Below are 22637 nucleotides of genomic sequence, written 5' to 3' on the forward strand. Positions count from 1 at the left end.
AGGTTAGAAGGAAAGGAAAAGGTAGCCCGTGGGAGGGCAACCATGGTTGAGTCTACACACACACACACGTGCGCGCGCGCGCACACACACACACACACACACACCCCTGCTCCGGCCCCTCGCCAGCTCTACTCACATTGTACAGCACGGTGGTCCACCCTTCCATGGTGATGCACTGGAAGACAGTCAGCACAGCAAAAAGGATGTTATCAAACTGGGTGATCCCATCATTGGGGCCGATCCAGTCCCGGCATTCATAACCAGCTGGGCAGCCCTGCACACCACATGGGTGAGGGGGGTCAAATCCTTCTAGAATACCTGCAGACACATTTGGAGGGTGGGGGATAAACCACACGATGCTTAGCATGAGCTGGAAACGATCCCAGGAGGCCACAAGCATGCAATTCTACTTCCCACAGAAAGGTTTGTCCTTCTTTGTCTCCAGCTCCCACCCTTCTCTGGCATCTCTGCACCTCACAGCTCACGTACCATGTGTTGAACCCAATGGTTCCCAACCTCCTGTGAAAATGAAGCCTCCTCCACATGCCCCCCCCACCCCCCCTTTCCTCAGGTCACATCTTCTACCTTCTCCTGAGTCCCACGGGAATTTACAGGACTGGGTCACCCAGAAAGGTCTGAGCTGAAGGCAGAATCTTACTGATTTTCTAACTTCAGACTCCAGGATAGACTCTTAGTTCTTTCTGGGTTCCTTGGGAACAATTATAAACTACAGTCCCCTCCGTGGATCTTAACTCCTTGTTTTTATGGCCTAAATTCCTCATCTTAAATAAGACAAAAATAAAAATCCAACGTGAAAGGTGTCCTTTGAAGATTCTTTTCATAAAAACATGGTACCTAATTGGGCTCCTTCAACCTCTCCCCTGCCCCCTTTCCTCCTAAAGCACTCTACTGAACTTGAAAAGAACAAAGAAGATACAGGGAGACCAGAATGCCAGATCTGTGTACGCTGCTCATCTCCCAAGCACCCCTGCCAAGTCATGCTCAGACTCCCTCAGTTCTTCCACACTATGTGTGGGTCACAGCAGAGAGGGGGAAGGTCATGAGCTCGAGCACAGATGGAAAATGTCCCCAAGCTCTGGAGGGGCCCCAGATCTGACTCCGGACTCCTGGTCTCTCTGGCTGTGGGCCAAAGAGGCCACATACAAAGGGTAATTCTTCAGGCAGAAGGTTTTTGACATGCATTCTGATGGCCTCCTACCAAGGGATGGGGCAGCTGAGACCTTCTATTGAAATAAACTATAAACCTAAGAGGTTACTCGCTTTGCGGTATCAATGCACAATGGGGATCTTTAGGCTGGTTGTGCCTCGTAAAGCTGCTGACTAGGAAGCCTCTGGTTCTAATTCTGGAGTTGGGACCAGCCTCCAAATGCCCTGAAATGACCCCGATGACCAGAGGAGAGAGGAAGGAAGCAGCAGACGTCAGCAAACAGTGCCCCTACCTGAATTGTTCATGAAGCAAGCCCGGTGCAGCTTCCCACTGTAGAACTCCAAGCCAATGATCGCAAACATCAGGATGGCAAAGAAGAGCAGAAGGCCAATCTGCAGAAGAGGCACCATGGCCTTCATGATGGACTTCAACACAATCTGCAGGCCTGCAAGGAAAGCAAGAGAATGACAAACGGAGCCCTCGCTCAGCACCACCTGATACGGCAGGCTGACTTCTTCCTGGGAGAAGAGGGGCAAGTCTGAGGCAAAAGAACCATTGATCCTGAAATGATAAAGCAATTCACGAAGGGACAACCAGGATGAGTCAAGCCAAAGACGGCCATCACCCCCTCCCCTAGGGATCAATCCCTACCTCTTCCTCACCATTCCCTGATCATTTACATACCTATCACCCTTCCCTTATTCACTGCACCCATGCTGTCTTCTGGATTCCTCCTATAGATGAAACTTATTAGAATACGCTTCTTTCCTAAAGGGAATTAGGCCCAGCCCTGCTAGGCTATAAGTCTGTAAGAACAAGGACTCAATCTCAGACCCAGCTCTCCCACCCACTGTTGGGGAAGCAGAATTAGTACAACCACTGTTCATGAAACACCATATCCTTTGACCCAGAAATTGTCCTTCTAGGATTCTAGCCTAAGAAAATAATCAGAGATTTGAATAATATTTAAGTAAAAAGACGTTTGTTGCAGCACTATTTCTAGTTAGAAAAAGAAAACTGGAAATAACCTCAATGAGTAGCAACACAGAAATGACTACCCAAGTCAGGGACTGTATAAGACAGACTATAATACAGATTTAAAAATCGTATTTCTGAAGAATTTTTTTTTTTTTTTTTTTTTTTTTTTTTTGGCGGTATGCAGGCCTCTCACTGTTGTGGCCCCTCCCGTTGCGGAGCACAGGTTCCAGACACGCAGGCTCAGCGGCCATGACTCACGGGCCCAGCTGCTCTGCGGCATGTGGGATCTTCCCGGACCGGGGCACGAACCCGTGTCCCCTGCATCAGCAGGCGGACTCTCAACCACTGCGCCACCAGGGAAGCCCTGAAGAATTTTTAACATCAGGAAAATCAAATGCTTATGATGGGATCCAATACCAAAATTACAGCATGATCCCAATCACATTAAAATGCACAGGAAAAAATGAATGAAAAAAGATGCTAAAATGTTAACAAAAGTTATATTTCTGAGTGATAGGATAATGGGTGCTCTTCATTTTCTATTATTTCCTTTACTTTCCCAATTTTTTACAAAGATCTTTCATTATCTTTTAAATATGAAAAAAGTCTGCTAAATTTTAAAATGGAAGGTGATGCCAGATTGCCGCAGGTCCTCTATTTATTACTGCAGGGGCTTCCTCTCAGGAGAAATTATTTCTTGTTTATCCCTAATTCTCTTCGACCCTGGATCTGGTTGAGGACACATCAGTAAAGCTATCAGCAGAGGAGAAAGAAGAAAGGTGCTCACTAGGTATCCCCGACACGAGCTTCAGGGGCCTTAGGACACGCACAGCCCGGAGCGTCCTCAGGTCCACATGTGTGTTGAAGTGGGTTCCCGCAGTGGCCAGGATGCTGCAGATGGAGACACAGAAGGTCAAGGTTACCACAGTCTGCCTTTCTCCCGCTGTTCCATGGGGGAAGCTGGGTTAAAGAAGGATCATCGGCCTGGAAAGCACACAGAGCTGATGCCAGCTGCGTGTGGGCGCACCTGAGCTTGGGTGAATCACCAGTGATTCCGAATGGAATTAAATTTAGCCGCATCTGGATTTCACTTCGAAAAGGAGGAAAACTGATCATCGCAATGGAATCCTAGCTCCAAATCATTAGTAAAACACAAGGTCCCCAGCATCTGTCTCATCCCTGCCCCGAAACCGTGTCCCCTACCCTCCTCTCTGCCCCTTGCCAATTTCCTTCCCCTCTTTCCAACCTACCAAGGGCCTCACATATTTTATCTTAAAATTTTCTTCGATTCCCCTGTCTCCTATTACCTTCAGGAAATTTCTCTGGATTAACTGCAGTAAAGGAGTAACTCACTCTTCTTTACCTTGACGCTTAGAATTTTTACCAAACAAAATCAATCACTCTGATGCTTATACTTAGGGAATAATGTCACTGGTCCCCGTGCAGTATTTTTATAATCGCCCCCAAATCACTGTGTGACCTGGATTTGGTTTCTTTGTTTCCACGTTTCTACTTCCACAGCCATATCCAGGAACACACACACACACAACAAAAATCCATAACAATCCTATTAGATGGTGTACACCAAGAACCTTGTCTTGAGGAGACAATTTATTTCATATTAATCCCATGACACTGCAGGTACTTTGGAGAGACAAAGACACTTAAGTATTTATGACAGGTACGTCAGAAGAACTGGGTTTCAGTCCTGACTCATGTACTTGTGAACTGGGTGCCTTGAGGCCAGTCAACCTCTATGAGCCATGCTACTCTTATCTACAAACTGGGGGAGTACCATGGCCTAGTTACAAAAACAAAACGACATGGAATTGAATGTTATGAGTGTTCTGTAAACTATAACGTGCAAAACAGACATTATATCTAACACAAATGTTAATAATATTGCCTTCACAACTCTGTCTAATTTTAGTCTTCTTTCTGTAGGGTACTGCTTTTTCTTCCTTACAACTTCCGGGACAATTTCAGCTATGTGGAACTATTGGGGAATGACTCATTCAGAAAACTGAGTTTTCTATATGGTCAAAGGGTGGCAAGAATGATTTATTTCATTTAATTATTTTAAGGGGCTCTGGAGGACTGGGGAGAGGCTGGTTCAGCTGAGGGTAAAAAGGGCCTGGACACATCTCGTGGCTGGCCACGCGAGGCCCCTGCACCATAGTTTTGCTTCTCTCTTTGACGTTAGCTTTACTTTTCTTCTCTTTCCCAAGTCATCAACCCTGTTTCTCTGACATTTGACATTCAAGATACCTTGAAGTCTCTTTAATACGTGAACGAAACGTTTATGCTCTATTATCTCTAGAAAGCAGATACAGGATCAACAGAGACAAATTACGCAGACCCAGATTATAATCACGAGCAGTAACTTTGATACAAGCAGTGCTGGCCAACAGCCAAGTGGGCTGCTTTATGTGGTAGTGACTTCCCGACATTCGAAGTATTCAAGGACAGACAGAAGAACTCTCTTTTACGAAGGTAAGAGGGTTCCAATATTGGGTTGAAGGTTATTTAAATGACCAATAGAGATTTCTTTCAACTTTAAGATTCTATAATTCTATATGGATCCAATCTCAAAATCAGAACCAGAAAGAAAGTTTAGTCTCATACAGCATCTCAGGAGCTAGGTGTTCTCTGTCTCTCCCAACCCAAACTTCCATCCTCTCATCTTAAAAGGAGGGAATTCAGGAGACACTGCTTTTGACTGTATCTTCCAAGGCCAAAGAGTAACATTAGGGAGGGGAGTGATGTAATTTCCAGTAAGTAGGAAAAAACTGAAGAGAAGAGAGAACAAGGAGAAATATGGAAAATAGGAGTGAAAAACAGGACAGAAATAGAAAAAAAAAAACAAAGGAAAAAAGAGAGAGAGAAAGAGAAGCTTCAAGGATAGGTATAGTGATAGAGAAGCAGAACCCCAGGAAAATGGTGTCATTGCTCCCCTGATTCCGCTAACAAGGGAAGGAGACTGTACTCAGTCTTTGGAGGGGCACGCATGGAGGCTGCTTTCCCTCTGGTTCGCTGTCTTACAAACACAGTGGATAGAATCTGCCCCGTTCAGAAACCAGAGTTCTGTTTCCTAGGATACCCAGATACATGTGAGATGCTCTTTCATATCATAAGAAGGGCCATTGAAAATGAAAATCTCCTCCCCAGCCCAGAGATGAACAAGGTACATTTCGGAACACGGAGGTAGGAGGCCAAGGACGACATTAAAGGGCAAGAAGGTGCAGGTGTAGAGAGAAAAAAAAAGCAGCAGAGGGAAAGGAGAATGAGAGGATGGGCAGTGAGCAATGGAGATGTGGAGATGAAAGCAATAAGGGAAATAAGAAGAAGTGAAAGCTGGTGGAGAAGCAAATGTCAGAGAAACAGGGATGATGACACGGGAAAGAGAAGAGAAGTAAAGTTAACGTCAGAGAAGCAAAAATATGGTGCAGGGGCCTCGTGTGGCCAGCCATGAGATGTGTCCAGGCCGTTTGTACCCTCAGCTGAACCAACCTCTCCCCAGTCCTCCAAAGCCCCATCACACTTCAGGCAGGGCTGTGCGCCTGTGGCCCTGTGCTCCCCTGGCCCTCAGAATTTTCTTCTCTTTCATCCAGTGCAGGAGGGCTGTCAACTGAATCTCTGGCTGCTGTACATTGGCCGCTGGCTACCTGCTAGTATTCAAATCGTCTTTGAGGGCAGGAATCACAGTGTGGCTCCCCCATCCACCTGTCAGAAACAGGAGCAATGGGATCCTTAGAGGAAAAGATCATTAAGGAAAAGGGCCCTATTCTGAGCTCCCATAAAATTCTGTGCCCACCGCCATCACTGCCCTTACCACATCCCAAAGGAAGTCTCTGTGTTCTCATCTGTCTACCCTCTGAGATCCAGAGCATCTCACCTGGAGACACCGTCTTCCGCATGTCGACAGGCCCCACACCTAGCCCAGGGTCTGGCAAGTAAAAGGTGCTCAATAAATGCTCGAAACTGCACTGATGAAAGTAATAAACGTGTTGAGGCAGAGACCAAATGGACAGACATACTGCAGAAACCCTAGAGCTTATCAATGAAAAGATTCAGATAGCACAGCTGATTTGCTACCCAAACACACGCCTGTGTGAGCATACAGGAGCGCACAGGAAATCTGGCCTCGAGCACTGTAGGGTCTAATGAGGATCTTCTGAGGTACTGCTAAGACTCCTGCTCTCAAACAGATCCCACAGGACAGGATCTGCCCAGCCCTCAGTGGGAGAGTTAGAGAGGGAGGGAGGAAGGAGGAAGACTCAAAATTCAAAGACTTGCCTCCTAGCAAAACCCAAGTACTGAAGAGTACCCAGCTCAGCACAGCTCCAAGCCTTGTCCGGAGCAGGCCTGCGCGAGAGGCTCTGGGAAAGTGAACCAGAGGAAAAGACCCTGGCCCTCAGTCTAGTGGAAGGAGACAGACACGGAAATGAAATGATTATAATTCACCGTGACGAGTGTCAGAACAGAGGTGTTTACAAAGTGCTGTGAGAATGGGAAATACTGCAGTGGACAAATACAGGGCTTACTATCTGCTAGCATTTTCCAATATGTTATCTCATTAAGTCCTCCAAAATATCCTGATATTACTATCGACTCCACTTCATAGGGGAGGCAACTGAAGCTCAGAACAAAATTAAATTTCTAATAAATGGCAAGAACAGGCATTAAAGTTAGTTTTCCTGTGAGGTCAAAACCAATCGTTTCCCTCTCTGCCATGACGCCGGGCAGCATCTTCTCGGTCCCAGGCAGCTCCACTGTTCCTTAGTCCAGCGAGTTGCTAAAAATATCAAGGTTGCAGAGTGTGGTCGCCAAACGAGCCAGGGAACTTGGCTTCCTTCATTCCAAGGCCACAAACTGCTAACGCCTACAGACTTGACAGCAATCGCTCTCAGAACCAGCAGGGTATGAGGCTCCTCGCACCCCAGGTGGTGACCGCCACAGTATCTACACATACACACAGGAAGGGACACGTGCACCACAAGGTCAGAGCGAGGCCACTGCGGAGGAGTTCAGTTCTGAGTTAATAAAAGCTAAGCTCTCCGCCGTCCCAAGAGGCATACGCATGTGCTCTTCAGGAGTGAAGGCTGTGTTCTCCATTCCTTTTGTCACCATGAGCACAGAGCCTGGTGGAGAGCTCTGGACACAGAGGGGGGTCTTAATTACTACTTTATCCCCCCAAGCAGAAGACAATCGGACAGCAAACAAACTTCTGACCAGCACCAGCACAGAGACTGTGTTCTGTAGGCTGTGAATGTTCAAAAAGTGTTTCCTGATGGATGTCAGGGCTCAGCCCGGCCTCTATCGTTTTTGCTTGTAGGTGTCAGCAGGTAAGAAGAGAATGGAGGCCGATATGATTCTGAGGGTGTGGCCTGACCATCACACAGTGGCACAGCACAGCAGACGATGGGAGTGACGCTCTGGGCAGTTATAACCAAAGGTCTCTTCCCAAGTCGTCACTCAAAGAATTCTTCAACACTGTATTCCTTTTGACCTTGGGGTTCTGCCATAACCTCCTTGTCGATCAGTCTCTTTGCACACATGTATTTCACTATACACTCCCATGGCTGAAGGTGCCCGGAAGCATTGTACAAATGTTACACTAAAAATGATTCGTTGCTTATCTGAAATTCAAACTTAACTAGGCATCTCGTATTCTAATTAGCTAAGTCTGGCAACTCTACTTCAGTGGCGACCAGAAATGACCAAGTAAAGACCCTCCCTCTCGGTGGTTGCCCCAGCCCTAAATGAACATTCAAGTTGTCTTCTGAGAAGAGACACAAGCCCAGGACTGTTAGCATCAGGCCTAGAATTCCCTCCTGAGCTCCAGAAATCACCTGTTTTGTCTCTGACCATATAAATCCCCAGGGAGAACCTCATTAGCATTTGAAAGCCAAGTTGTCCATATCTGTGCAAAAAGACTGATTAACAGTAGCAAAAGGTGTTAGGTATTTATCCAGCCCATGTTATGAGGAGACCCAGAGGAGGCAGGAAGGCACCTAATTCGAGTTGGATTCCAACCCAGAGTTGAGTCAGGATATCATTTCCTTGGGTAGTCAACAGAAATGAGTTGCTGTGTTCACTTAAAACTGTTCCCTGGGAGGTTGACTCCTTCATCTCTTTTACTATTTTATCTCCAATGAGGCACCAAAGTCCATCATCTCTTTCCTCTACTGCATCTCTTAGATTTACCTGTTACTCTCCGGCCTCGCTCTTGCCTGGACTGCCCTTCTTATGCCATCTCTCTCCTGCCTCAATAATATGATCCAGACTTCAGGTCCACAATCAAGAGAGACTTGAACTAGGATTCTGAGAAAGTAGTTGAGCCCATGCTCTCCAGTCACACTGGCTGGTTTTAATACCAGTTCCATCACTCACACAAGCTGTCTGGCCTTATGCAATTGTCTCTCTGAGCTATAGTTTTCTTATCTGTAAAATGGGGACAGTGCTTCTCTAAGAGGGCTGATGTTGTTTAAAAGAGGTTGCTTGCAAAGTTCTTCACACAGCGCTGATTTACCACGGTAGGGTTCCTGGTTGAAAACGACAGAAACTAATTTTAGCCTTCTTAAGCAAACAAACCAAAAAAAAAAGTATATTGAGAAGATATTAGGATCTCACAGAACTGAAGGTATATTGGAAGACCAGGCTGGGAAAACAGAAAAGCAGGAATCTTCGTGTAGTTGGCTGAATAATGCTCCCTGAAGATACCCAGGTCCTAATCCCTGGAACCTGTGAATGTTACCTAATATGGAAAAAAGAGGTTTTGCAGATGTGATTAAGGATTTTGAGATGGGGAAATTATTCTGGATTATCTAAGTAGGCCCTGAAAGCAATCACAAGTGCCCTTATGGGAGGGAGGCACAGGAAGACTTGACTAGAAAGAAGGCAATATGGTGAGTGAAGTAAGATGCTATGCTGCTGGCTTTGATAGATGGAAGAAGGGCCCACCAGTCAAAGAGCACCGGACATACAGCTCTAGAAGCTCAGAAAGACAAAGGAATGAATTCTCTCCCAAAGCCTCTGGTGGGAGCACAGCCCTACTGACACCTTGATTTTGGCCCAGGAAAATGGATTTTGGATTTCTGACCTCTGGAACTGTAAGAAAATTAATTTTCTTTAAGCCACCAAGTTTGCAGTAATTTGTTACAGCAGCAACAGGAAACTAATACACTTGGCAAAGGTCAGAGAATCCAGGACATCTGATTCTTAGGCCACTGTGGATATTCTTAGGAATATCCAATGAAAACTCACGTCAGAATGTCACTAGCTTAAAAGTCATGTGGAAAAAAGCCATGTGGTGGAGCTTAAGTCACATGTCCCCTTATACCACATCTGGCTGCACTGGGACAGTCCTCTACCACTTCCAAGGAGAGCAAGACCCCTAGCAAAGAGCACAAACAATAAAAGATGCTCCCAAAAGGGAGATCAGGGACCATGGAGGAAGCTGGATGTAGGATAACTAAAAAAAACAACAATGTCTATTAAGTAATAAATAGGTGTTGTGGAGGAAAAAGAGAAAGAATATATTTGTTTTCTTATCTATAAAATGAGGTGGTCAGATAGAGAGCCCTCTTGGACCCCTTCACGCTCTCAAACTCTGTGAGTCAAAGCCTACCCACATGGTGCTACACCCTGCAGCTCACACCAATCTCCCCTTCCTCTGGCCATCCAGAGGGCCGCACAACATCTAACACTTGACTGCATACTGTTCTTGCATCTTAGAACGAAAGTCTGATCATGAATGATAATTAGCTGGACCCTCATAACTCAGTTCAAAGCCGGCTCCTTGACAGCACATTTCCATCTACCACGGCCCCTTCCCTAACAATATGCCACAGTGGTGCCCAAGAAATACCCTTGACTCAGGGATAAATGAGTGCTAATACGTCCCGCCATTGAGACGGATTGGCTGGACTTGTCCATGGAGCTGTGAGTGAGCCCACAGGCACCTGTACGTGTAACTGGACATCCATTTAAACCACATGTGCACATAATGATGATCTATCAAAAATCTACTGAATTACACTGTTTCTTTTTAATGAATTACTGAAAGTGTGATTTGATCTGGGAAGCAATTTCTAAACACTTTACCTCATCTACTCAAAACCAGAAATGTCAGTATATATTAAATTGTTTACACGGAGACAAGTCTTCCCTCTCCAACGTTCAACTTGACCAAAATATACTTGAGGGAAGACAGTGAGGCTGGGAAAGAGACAACAGGGGTCAAGCCCAGCCCAGTCCCCAGCCTCTGGAAGCTGCCTCCTTTTCCTCCCCAGCCCTTATGCTGGGGCGCCTTGACCCCATTCAGGCTTAGCTCCATCCCAGAGCCCAGAACCCATCTACAACCTACTGATACGTATTGAGTGTATGCCCTGCAGGAGATGCTGGCATTACAATGGAGAACACGATGGAGATGGTGGTTGTCCTCACGAAACTTAATGAAGAAGACAGGCACTAAATAGATCACAATTATAGGAGGTGGAAGGTCAGGAAAGAAAGGCATATGAGGGAAGTGGAAATAGCAATGAGCTCAAAGGTAAGGTATGAGTGGCCAGAGGAAGCAATGTGGGGAGAAGATCCCAGATGCAGAAAAAGGCAAGTGCAGAAGGCCCAGAGGCAGAAAAGAGATTGGCATACTTGAAAAATTCAAACAAGGGCTTTTGTGGCTGGAACCTAGTGGTCCAGGGAAGGATGGAGAGTGGCGAGGCTGCAGAGACGAGAAATAATCTTCCCAGATAACAGAGATATCCTCTGGTCATGCCAACTAAAGAGGCTGGGCCCCTCTCCAGCCCAGAGGGTGCACCTAGATTAGTCTAAGCAAATTGTCTAAGCAAGTTAGTCTAAGCAAAAGTCTAAGTCCATTGTCGCGAGTAGTGACTGGTTAAGGAATGGGCAGGGGATGGAACTCAGGCCTTTGGTGTAAGGGAAAACATGCTCTAGGGCTTCAACTGACCCACGTTCTTAGAACAAAAAAGCATAAACAGCAATGATTTTCAAAGCTCTTCTGACCACAGCCTATAGTAGAAAACATATTTTACATCATAAGCCAGGGGGCACGTACATATATAATTATATAATGCTTCATAAAATACTACCTACTCTTTCTATGTGTAATACATTCATATTTTCTCCTCAATTCTTCCTTTCTACCTTTTGTTTAATGCTGGTTGCAACCAACTATATTGCTTTCATGACCCTCTAATGGGGTTTGGCCCACAGTTTGAAAAACCCAAATGTAGAAACCAGCCAATACGTACGCTCATTCTCTCTAAGGAGAGGATGAGATGGACCAACATGAATTGCTGCTTTAATAGTACCATTCTTGGTGTTTTACCAGAACAATGAAACAGTCTGCCTTGAAAGGCTTAGTGATTTTCTAAGAACTGCAGACACAGCATTGTAGGAGGGACCCTGTTCCCTCCTATGGTATCTGAAGTAGCATTAGCATCTTGCTGTCCCGGGGAATGGGCAATGTTAAAGAGATCACATACACACACGCTAACTTCAAAATCATCCTGAGGCAGCCACTTGTTTCTGTTTTGGTTTGGTTTGGTTTGGTTTGGTTTGGGGGGGGGGGGTGGTTGTTTTTGTTTGTTTGTTTTGGTATTTGGCTTGGGTCAGAAGAGTGGAGTATGGACTTTCTTATAAGTCCACAGATAGTAAATCATACCCAGAAGCCCTAACATTTCTTAGGAAGATGGGCGGAGGGCAGGGTCAATTTGCCCCTTTCTAATAGAGAAGATCTATTTCCAGGAGGGAACGAGTAGCACTGCATTTAATAAAGATAAGGCAACACTTTCTGGATTTTAAAATGGGGTTTCTAATTAAGTTTCATAAGAATCTTAGTGGATATGAAGGAGTCCCAAAATATGCCTTTTGATGAGCAATAAAATCTTAGCCTAAAAATCCTCTCTTTCCTTTCCCACCAAAAGAAAGTTCAATGCAAGTTGATACAGCCACTATGGAGAACAGTATGGAGGTTCCTTAAAAAACTAAAAATAGAATGACTATACGACCCAGCAATCCCACTACTGGGCATATACCCTGAGAAAACCATAATTCAAAAAGAGTCATGTACCAAAATGTTCATTGCAGCTCTATTTACAATAGCCAGGACATGGAAGCAACCTAAGTGTCCATCAACAGATAAATGGATAAAGAAGATGTGACACATATATACAATGGAATATTACTCCGCCATAAAAAGAAACGAAATTGAGTTATTTGTAGTGAGGTGGATGGACCTAGAGTCTGTCATACAGAGTGAAGTAAGTCAGAAAGAGAAAAACAAATACTGTATGCTAACACATATATATGGAATTTAAGAAAAAAAAAAAAGGTCATGAAGAACCTAGGGGTAAGATGGGAATAAAGACACTACTAGAGAATGGACTTGAGGATATGGGAAGGGGGAAGGGTAAGCTGTGACAAAGTGAGAGAGGCATGGACATATATACACTACCAAACGTAAAATAGATAGCTAGTGGGAAGCAGCCGCATAGCACAGGGAGATCAGCTCGGTGCTTTGTGACCACCTAGAGGGGTGGGATAGGGAGGGTGGGAGGTGGGGAGATGCAAGAGGGAAGAGATATGGGAACATATGTACATGTATAACTGATTCACTTTGTTATAAAGCAGAAACTAACATACCATTGTAAAGCAATTATACTCCAATAAAGATGTTAAAAGAAATAAAATTAAAATAAAATGGGTAAAGACAATTTAATAATGAACTTGGATAATATACATGAAAGAAAAAAAAAAGTTCAACAATCAAACCATGTCACACCAAGGAGAGGAAGTTGTATTGACATTTGAGACCATATGTTTAGGAAGTTGTGCTGTGCATTGTGGGATGTTGAGCAGCATCCCTGGTCTCTACCCACTAGACGCCTATAGCGTTCCCTCCTCCATTACCCCCTCCCCAGGTTATGACAACTAAGGATGTCTCTAGACATCATCAAATGTCCTCTGAGGGCACCCCTGGTTGAGAACCGCTGCCATAAGGGAACCTCTCAGACAGTGATTCCCTCAAGCTGAGCTACAGTCTGACCAAAGGCAATGTGCTTCACAACTAGTCCCCAACCATGCTGGGAGAAGTACTCATAGCCTCTCTCAGGCAGAAATGAAGAGGTTGCCAGGATGACCCCCAGCTACAAGTCATAATTTTCAGGGACCTCCAGCATTGATGAAAATTCCCTTCTGCTTTCTTCTTTAAAATCCCCTAGGGGATGCATAAAACTGAACCCCACAGTGTCTCCAAAGGAAGACTTAATCCAAAAGGAAAGTTTCCCCAAATGATGCAAGGTGAAGAACAAGGAAACGTAAAGGGGGGTTTTAGCTCCTTAACCTCAGTGTAGCGGAAACAAAGGTCAAGTTCCTACCAGTGGTCCCTGGTTTCTTTCTTTCTTCCCTTTCTTCCCTTCCTTCCTTCCTCCCTCCGTCCCTCCTTTTTTTCTTTCTTTCCTTCCTTCCTTCTCTCTTTCCTTCCTTCCTTCTTTCTTTCCTCCCTCCCTTTCTTTCCTCCCTCCCTTCCTTTCCTTCTTTCTTTCTTCCATCCATCCTTCCTTCTTTCTTTCTTTCCTTCCTTCTTTCTTTCTCTTTCCTTCCTTTCTTTTTCCTTCCTCCCTTTCTTCTTTCTTTCTTTTTCTTTCTTTCTCTTTCCTTCCTTCCTTCTTTCTTTCCTTCCTTCTTTCTTCCATCCTTCCTGCCTTCCTTTCCTTTTTTTTTTTTTTTTGTTTAGAAAGTCCCTGATAATTCACTCAGACACAGCAAAGAGAAATGCCAAGGCAATGGGTAGAAACTCTGTCATTCAGGACCAGGTGATGACTATGATGATAAGAGAAAACTGCCTCAATGTTGTTTCACAGCTTACATCACCCTGTTCCATAGCGATACCATTATCCCCCATTTTATAAGTGTGAGAATTAAGGCTCACAAAGAGAAATTGGCTAGCCCAAGGTCACTGAGATAGTAAATGGTCAAACTGAGACTCAAACCCAGAAATTCAGATTCCAAATTTGGAGTGATTTCAGTAGCTACAAAAGATAATGGCTAATAGCTACAAATATATCCCGAAGGCACATATAGTTGACAAATGCCTTCTCTTGGACAACCAAAGAGCTGCCTCTCTGCAGAGCCTTATGGTGTCCTGTGATTGCAGCATCATATGCACGTTACCAAAACTGTGCCTCAGAGAGCTGGCAAAGAAGAACTGCTGGAGAGGGAAATCCCACATTGTAAGAACTCGCTAACATAAATACATGTTCTTTGAGTTGTTTTGCTAGTAGTGGTGAGGGATTTCTGTTGATCTACCACCCACACACTTTCTCTCACCAGGTCTCCTGCAGGACCAGGAACAAGCTTCTGTGAGACGGCTAGCCAGGGAGAGAGCCCAGCTGAGGAACAGAACACAGCTGATTATCCATGTGGGGGCCAAGGCCCTAATGTTAGCCTCGGCAGAAGAATGCACTAGCAAACTCCAGTACCAGATTACAGACACCAGCTTTATAGTCCAGCACGGCCCCTACTGAGTGGCTGCCTATGGTTTGTCCTGCCTTTCTTCCCAAAACACCACTCTATCCCTACAGTTCTTTTCAGAAATGACAATGTTCTTATGTGACATGGCTGGTCAGTTTACAGGTTCAGAGACAGGGAGTGCCCTGGGATGTTTGGACTTAGGACCAGAGTTTGGTTGAACTGTTCTGAAGCAGCTATAAAATAAAATATAAGCCATAAAATAAAAGGCTGTCACTGTCCATGCTTCCTCTCACAGAACAAAGCTGGCTGCAGTGAAAGAGAAAAATTAAGCGGATCCCACAGAGGTAAGAAGAACGAAGGAAGGAATTCTGCTGGAGATGGCACCCTGATCCTACAGTTCCTGAGGCCCTACTCTTCCTAACATTTCTGCAACTTGGTGGTCCTGGGAAACCAGGACCCTGAAAAGCCCCTCTTTGCTTAAACTAGTCCAAGTTTAATTTCTGTCACTCACAATGACCTACTCACCTATTCTGTCCAGATAATACCATCTGGATAAGAAACCAAAGGGAAGAACTTGAAATAACTGGCATGGTCAGACAAGAGCTAAGTAAGATTCATGAAAAACAAGGAAAAACTCAGAAACATAACTCTGGCATGGTACCAATGTATCAATTAGAGGATGTACAAGCTTTTTTCTTGATGTCACCTTAGCAAGTGGCTTAATTCCTAAGATATTGAAACTTTGGTCTCTCTAGAGCTTCAGAAAGACTGAAAAACGACACACATTCCTAATCCTGGGGAGAGTCTCTTCTCAAGACATCAAATGCTGATGAGTGCAGGTTAACCCTGGATGGAGGGTTGACTGAAGGGATCCTTAAAAGTAGAAGGAAAAGAAAAGCCTAAGTAATAAACCTCTGCTTTCTCATCGTGTGTTGAGGTAAGGAGCACCGCCCCCCCCCCTTTTTTTTGGATGTCTGGGAAATACCTGGCTGAAAGAATCTGTTTGAGTTTATAAAACATTCTCAAATCAATGACTCTGAGACAAATCATGGCTCCATAAATGTTAGAAAAAAATGTATTTGTCCACTGTTCCACTTTCCTAGTTCTGCCTACAATGCCTGAGACGCTGACTAGCATGACAGGCATATGCTCTCCATCTTCTAGGATGACAAGTATTAAAAAAAAAATACTCAGATAATTTCCCATACTTGCACAGAAGACAAACCTACAATTATGGTGCATGATGAAGAGGCAGCCACAAAGTCGTTCTAAAGTATCAACTCTCTGTAGAGCACCCAAATGAACTAGAGCTATTTGTCAAGAAAACAAAGTGTTTTTTACTTTTCAGAGTCATTAAACCAAAATACATTCCAGTACTTCTGAGTCATATCACATCCAATACCACCTATTTGGAATACAATAAAGAACAAGCAATTTTAATGATTAAAAAGAATTGCGCTTATATCCAGGAACGCTTTGTTACCCAAATCTATTTGATAGAGTATGTAAGCACAAACAAAGTAAGTGGTTTTAATTGCACTTTCATTGTGAATAAATAAAATGCTGAGTTGTTAAAGGAATCAAGAGGTTGCTCCTCCAGCTGAAGAACTAAATAGCATGGGCATTTTCTCAGAAAGGAGTTTAAAAGAGCGCCTTTCTCTATTTATAAGGAACAATGGAGTGTGTTCGTTAATAATGGAGTCTAGACGAAGGAACTGCTGCCCCTTGTACGAGTGCTGACACCCAGGGTCCAAATTTAACTCGATGGCTTTGCTCTTTCTTTTCAGCTCTGAAGTTATTTTTACCTTGCCAGCTATGCAAATTAACTCATGGCCTCCGAGCATGAAAGAGAGCAGGCTGAGATTGGTTAATATTTTATGAAAAATGAAAATACTGTAAACCACCGTTCCTAGCACTGAGCTTCACATACTCTATAACTGACTCTGTGAAGATAGAGCCATGAAAACTTTCTGTGCTATTCTAGCATCAAAACCAGCAAGGCTAGAGATGACTTACAAAAGAATAAAGAGAATGTTTAGTGATTATATGAAAAAGTCCCATAGCATTGTAGTCAAAGAAATTCAAATTAAAACAACATGATAGCCTGTTCTGCCTATCAAATTACCACCACTAGAGAGACGGTAAATTGGTACAACCACTTTGAAAAATTCTTGAACAATGTGTATATAAAGACACTGAAGATGTTCACAATTTGATCTGGTGGTTTTAGGAAATTATTTTAAGTACAAGCTCCAAACTGAGGGCAAAGTTTTACATATAATGTTGTTCATGGAAGCACTTTTTATGATAGTTCAAAATTTCAAAATTACCCACAACTAAATAATAAGAAAACAAATAACCCAATTAAAAACATGGTCAAAAGAAGTGGATAGATGCAGCACCAAAGAGAGATGTGGATGGCAAATAAGCACATGAAAAGATGCACCACTATTTTTTTTTACATCTTTATCGGAGTATAATTGCTTTACAATGGCGTGTTAGTCTCTGCCTTATAACAAAGTGAATCAGTTATACATATACATATGTTCCCATATCTCTTCCCTCTTGCGTCTCCCTCCCTCCCACCCTCCCTATCCCATCCCTCCAGGCGGTCACAAAGCACCGAGCTGATCTCCCTGTGCACCATTATTAACCACTAGGGAAATGCTAATTAAAACCACAATAGTTATTACTACACCCCTACTAGAAGGCTAAAATAGAAATGAAACAAAACAATAAAAAGCCTGACAATAGCAAATGCTGGTAAGACTGTGGAGCAACTGGAACTCTTGTATATTGCTAGTGGGACTACAAAACGGTACAGCCATTTTGGAAAACAGTTCGGCAGCTGCTGAGAGTTAAACATACACTTGCTATATAACCCAGCAGTGAATGGTTACTTATCACAGTTAGATTCATAATTGCCCCAAACTGGAAACATTACAAATGTCCCTCAAATGGTGAATAAACGAATTGTGATACACTCATACAATTGAACACTAGGCAGCAATAAAAAGGAATGAATTTTTGGCATATGCAACAACATGGATGAATCTCAAAAGCATTATGTTAAATGCAAGAAGCAAGAGTGAAAAGATGACATAAGTGATTCCATTTATATGATATTCTGGAAAAGGTAAAACCGTAAGGACACAACAGAGCAGTAACTGCTAGGGGCTGAGGCCGGGGAGAGAGGACGGACAATAAACAGGCTTGAGGGAACCTTCGGAGTGAAAGAAATATTCTATATCTTGATTGTGGTGGTGGTTAGCTGGCCACATACATCTGTCGAGACACACAGGATGCTATACCTAAAAAGGATGGCTTTCACTATATGTAAATTATACCTCAGTAAACTTGACTTCAAAACGTATCAGACTCCTTAGTGGGTTTTTTTTTTAATTGTGGTAAAACATACATAATATGAAATTTACCATCTTAACCATTTTTAAGTGTACAGTTCTGTGTCATTAAGTACATTTACATTGCTGTGCAAACATCACCACCGTCCACCCTCAGAACTCTTTTCACCTCATAAAACTGAAACTGTACTCATTAAACACTAAGTCCCCATTCTCTCCTTCCCCCAGCCCCTGCTAACTACCATGCTATTTTCTGTTTCTACACATTTGACTACTCCAGGTAACTCAAGTAAGTGGAATCACAATATTTGTCCTTTTGTGACCGGCTTACTTCACTCAGCATGATGTCTTCAAGATTCATCTGTGTTTTGCACATATCAGGATTTTCTTTCTTTTTAAAGCCGCATGATATTCCATTGTATGTCTGTATCACATTTTGTTTATCCACTCATCTGTCAACGGACACCTGGGCTGCTTCCACCTTTTGGCAATTGTAAATAATGCTGCTACAGACACTGGTGTACAAATACCTGTTCAAGTCCCTTCTTTCAATTATTTTGGGTATACACCCAGAAGTGGAACTGCTGAGTTATATAATGATTCTGTGTTTAATTTTTTGAGGAACCACCATACCATTTTCCACAGGGAGCAAAGTATAGTGTACTCAGTGAAATAGTATGCAGCCTTTAAAATGCTATTTCTATATTACTTTTAATAATATGGGAAAATTCATCATATAGTCTTAAAGGAAAAAACAGTGTCATTTTAAAGGAAAAATATTTTGTACAATATAAATTCAACAATGTGCAATGTGTAAGAGCAGAGAAAAGACTGGAAGGAAATACACCCAAATGGGGACCGTGATCATCGTTAGGTGGTGGGAACTACAGGTTACGTATATTTTCTTTATGCTTATCTGTACTTTGCAAATTTTCTTTACTGAGAATGTATTCCTTCTATAATCAGAAAAACGTAACGATAAAAAAAAAGGCAAGGTTGCTTGGAGTATCTCCCCAACCTTCTGAAGCCAGCATCACAGAGAACAACTCACAGGTTTTCACAAAAGCACTCTTCATGACCCCATCCAGGAGGGCCACGGAACTGGGTGGGGATTTTTACATTCATATCAAGACATGTTTTGATTGATAAATCTGAAAATATGACTAAAATATAACACACGTAAAAAAACTCTCCAATAGTCATTGGATCCTTACCTTAAAACAATCCAACCCTTCTAGTACCAACACGGACTGGGCAGAGGTGACGTTGTTCCTCACGTCAAATCCTCATCGGAGGCCCTGTGTTCCGCATCCTCAGGGGTCCTGCGCTATGAGCGCCCCTCTCCTGTTTCTTCCACTCCTTAATCTCTATCTGTTGACACAGCTCTTCCCTGGGTGCTCAAGGTGCCCTTCTTCACCTTACTTCGCTGTCCAGCTTCTGAAGCTGGTCAACATAGCCACTCTACCTCCTCAGCCCACTGCCCTCTGGCCTCTTCCCTCACCACTCTATGAGAGTCATTCTCATTAAAGGTCATCAATGGCCTCTACGCCCCCAAATCCAACATGTACTTGTTGGTATTCTTATTACAGCACTTGCTAAATCTGTAGGCTTTGGTGCTCTCTCTTTGAAATTCCTCCTTTTCCTTCTGAGTTACCTTCTTTCCTCTGGCCACCCTTCCTCCTCCACCCTCCTTGAAAAGCAGTGTTTCCCAAGGTTTCATACTTGCACCCTCCTCCCTTTTTTTCCAATTCAACACATTCTCCCTCAGTGGCCTCAGTGAAACCAGGCTTTTATCACTTAGATACTAATGACCCCACCCCCCCCCACCCCCAATCCCATCTTTATCTGCAGGGCAGACCTCTCTCCTTGCATCTCCAGTCCCCAGTTGGGCACCTCCACTCTGCAGTCCAACCACCTGCTACAGGGCTTCAGGCCTGCATGCACCCTCCACAGTGCTTTCTCCACATGGCAGAGTGAACTTCCCTAAAGCGTAGATCACATCAACTTGCCTAAAATGCTGTAGCTTCTCCCCATGCTTACAACAACGACTTCCCACGAATCAGGTCCTGCATGATTTGGGCCCTGCCTCTCTCTCACCTCATGTCTCTCCAGTTTCTCCACCACCCTCTGTGATCCAGCCATACCAGTCTCCACTCTGTTTCTCGAACACTCCAGATTTATTTCTGTTTCAAGGGCTTTGCTGGTCCTTTGGTTTGGAACTCTCTTCATTCCACGTTTTCACATGGCTGCTTTCTTCTCGTCATGCAGGTGTCACCTGAAATGTCACCTCTTCTGTCTTTCTCTAGATATTGTCTTACGGTAATTCCTGTAGCTTTGTCTCCGTTAATCTCTCTATCCTCACTGCCAATGTCCTCATCATTTTTCACGTCACTACCTAGTGGTTTCTCTCTGTCTTGCTGCCCTCTTCTCCCACAATCCTATCTCCAGACCATTACTAGAACGATCTTTCTAAAATGCAAGCCTGATATGCAACTTCCCATTTTAAATCCTCCCATACCTCCATGTTGACTTTCACATAACACCATGATCTAGCCCAGCCTGTTCCCACACCTCCCCCACCCCACCCTCCAATCACCTGAACTAATTATGGTTTCCTACAGGTGTCAGGCTCTCACATGTCAATGCCTCTGCATGTACCTTGCCTTGTCTGGGTATAACCTGCTCCTCCAAAACATTTCCCTCAAAAGTCTGTTCAGTGTGAACCTCCTTTAAGAAGTCTTCCCAAATCACCCTCTCCCCCATCTTCTATCTAGTAACTCATTCTTCTTATCTGTCTTCCCTACTAGACTGAGTTCTCTGAGGGCAAGGCCCGTGCCATAGTTCCAGTACAATATGGAATAAAGTATGTCTTCGTCTGTTTGGGCTGCTATGACATAATACCAGACTGGATGGCTAAAACAACAGAAATGTATTTCTCACAGTTCTGGAGGCTGGGAAGTCCAAGATCAAGGTGGTGGCCTATTTGGTAACTGGTGAAACACGTTTCCTGATTCATAGACTACCACCATCTTTTTGCTGTGTCCCCACATGGAGGAAGGGGTTGGGGGAGTTTTCTGGGGCCTCTTCTTATTAGGACAGTAATCCCATTAACCAATCACCTCCAAAGTCCCACATCCAAATATCATCACCTTGGGGATTAGGTTTCAATATATGAATTTGGGGGGGACATGAACATTGCCTATGACAAGGTACCTGGCACACAGTAAGTAGTCAATAAATGTATGTTGCAGGGAAGAGAACTAGATCAACCTCAAGTGGGAAAAGATCTTGGAAAACATCAAGGCCAAACTCCAAGCCCCTATATAGTGTTCCTAGGCTAAGATCATTCCAGCCACTGTTTGGACCCTCACAGGGATGAGAAGCAACGTTGTTCCAAGGCAGCCCACCCCTGACCTTGAGGCTATATAAAGGAACCCCCTCTTAATGGAGCTGCAAGACTGTCCTTCAAGTGTTCAAAGGTCCACACTCCTGGTCTTCTCCAGGCTTACATCCTTATTTCTTCTCTCACGCCCTGTAACTTTTCTTTAGGCCAAACCCTAGTTATTCTGGACAATTTTATGTGTAACCACTCCTTTTTGTCACTTGTTTGGGACCTTAAATTCTGGTTACAGAGGCCTGGATGGCCTTATCCCCTTCTCAGCAGCCATTTCACTCCCTTAAGGTATCCTGAGTCCTTTCCCACAACCCACTGCTCAACCAGCTCCAAGCCGTCCTCTGCTGAGAGACGGGAGCCATGGATGGTTCTTGACCAGGGGGACAATGTGAGCGAAGCTAGGCTTTGGCAGGTCGTCCAGCAGTGGTCGAAAGAGTGGCCAGAGAGAGGAGAGACGCCTGGGCAGAGGAGCAAGGAGGCTGTGAACTTGGTGACAGTAAGTGGGGTGAAAAGGAAGTTCATTATCTCCACCTTCCCAGAACACTCGGCATGTTGACGGGATGCGTCTACCCCACGTGGTTGTCAGCAGAAGGACGATTAAAATGCGCAAAGCTGTCAAAAAGGATTGAGGCAGCCACCGTATGGCAAAGGGTGACCGCAGGAAGGTTCGATTTGCTGGTGTAACTTTAGAGAGGGGAAACGAAGACTCTAGAGAAAAATCAGGAGGTGCTCCTGAGCCAAATACAGAGGCTTCCCACACATCTGTCTCTACTGACACCTGCTCTTTGCACCTCTCAACAACCTCATCACTGGAGGAGCCCACGTGACTGTCAAAGGAAAGCCCTGCTGAAGGCTGACAGGCTGAGCCTTCTGGAGGCCAGGAACCAGGGTCCCAGGGAGGAGAGCTGTGGGAATGCCGACCTCACGCTCCCCCTGAGCTGATCCCTGACACCCCCAGCCCTCGCCAGAGCCCCTGCTCCCAGAGCTGGGGGGCAGGGGGTGCCCCGCAGCTCCCATCCTTACACCGCGTGATGCCCCTCCCGCTCATCTCACTGTCTCCGACATATTTAAAAGAAAAGCCGTGGGGATGGGGAAGAGGGACTAAAAGTTCTGTGTGAACTGTGAGAAAGGCTGCGAACTAGCAAGTTATCTCTGGTTCTCCCTCCGAAGTCTCATTTTACACCTCTTGGTAACAGCAGCCACGGCAGCAATACTGCACGCATTCTGGTCTCCAGCC

General features: G+C 44.4%; 1 protein-coding gene across 3 annotated transcripts in view; it reads right to left on the reverse strand.

Annotated features, from left to right (window-relative positions):
* The window catches only part of CACNA1E (calcium voltage-gated channel subunit alpha1 E), a gene marked incomplete at both ends in the record, with an annotated part of 298648 nt that overhangs the window by 202456 nt on the left and 73555 nt on the right, over positions 1-22637 (reverse strand). For all 3 annotated transcript variants that reach the window (XM_082833819.1, XM_082833821.1, XM_082833820.1), the window contains 3 exons: positions 137-318; positions 1461-1613; positions 2934-3037. In XM_082833819.1, coding sequence (XP_082689945.1) covers positions 137-318; positions 1461-1613; positions 2934-3037 — 439 coding nt within the window. The remainder of the gene's footprint in view (positions 1-136; positions 319-1460; positions 1614-2933; positions 3038-22637) is intronic.

This window comes from Leucopleurus acutus (assembly GCF_964270905.1).
Source record: "Leucopleurus acutus genome assembly, chromosome: 2".
Lineage (NCBI taxonomy): Eukaryota > Metazoa > Chordata > Mammalia > Artiodactyla > Delphinidae > Leucopleurus > Leucopleurus acutus.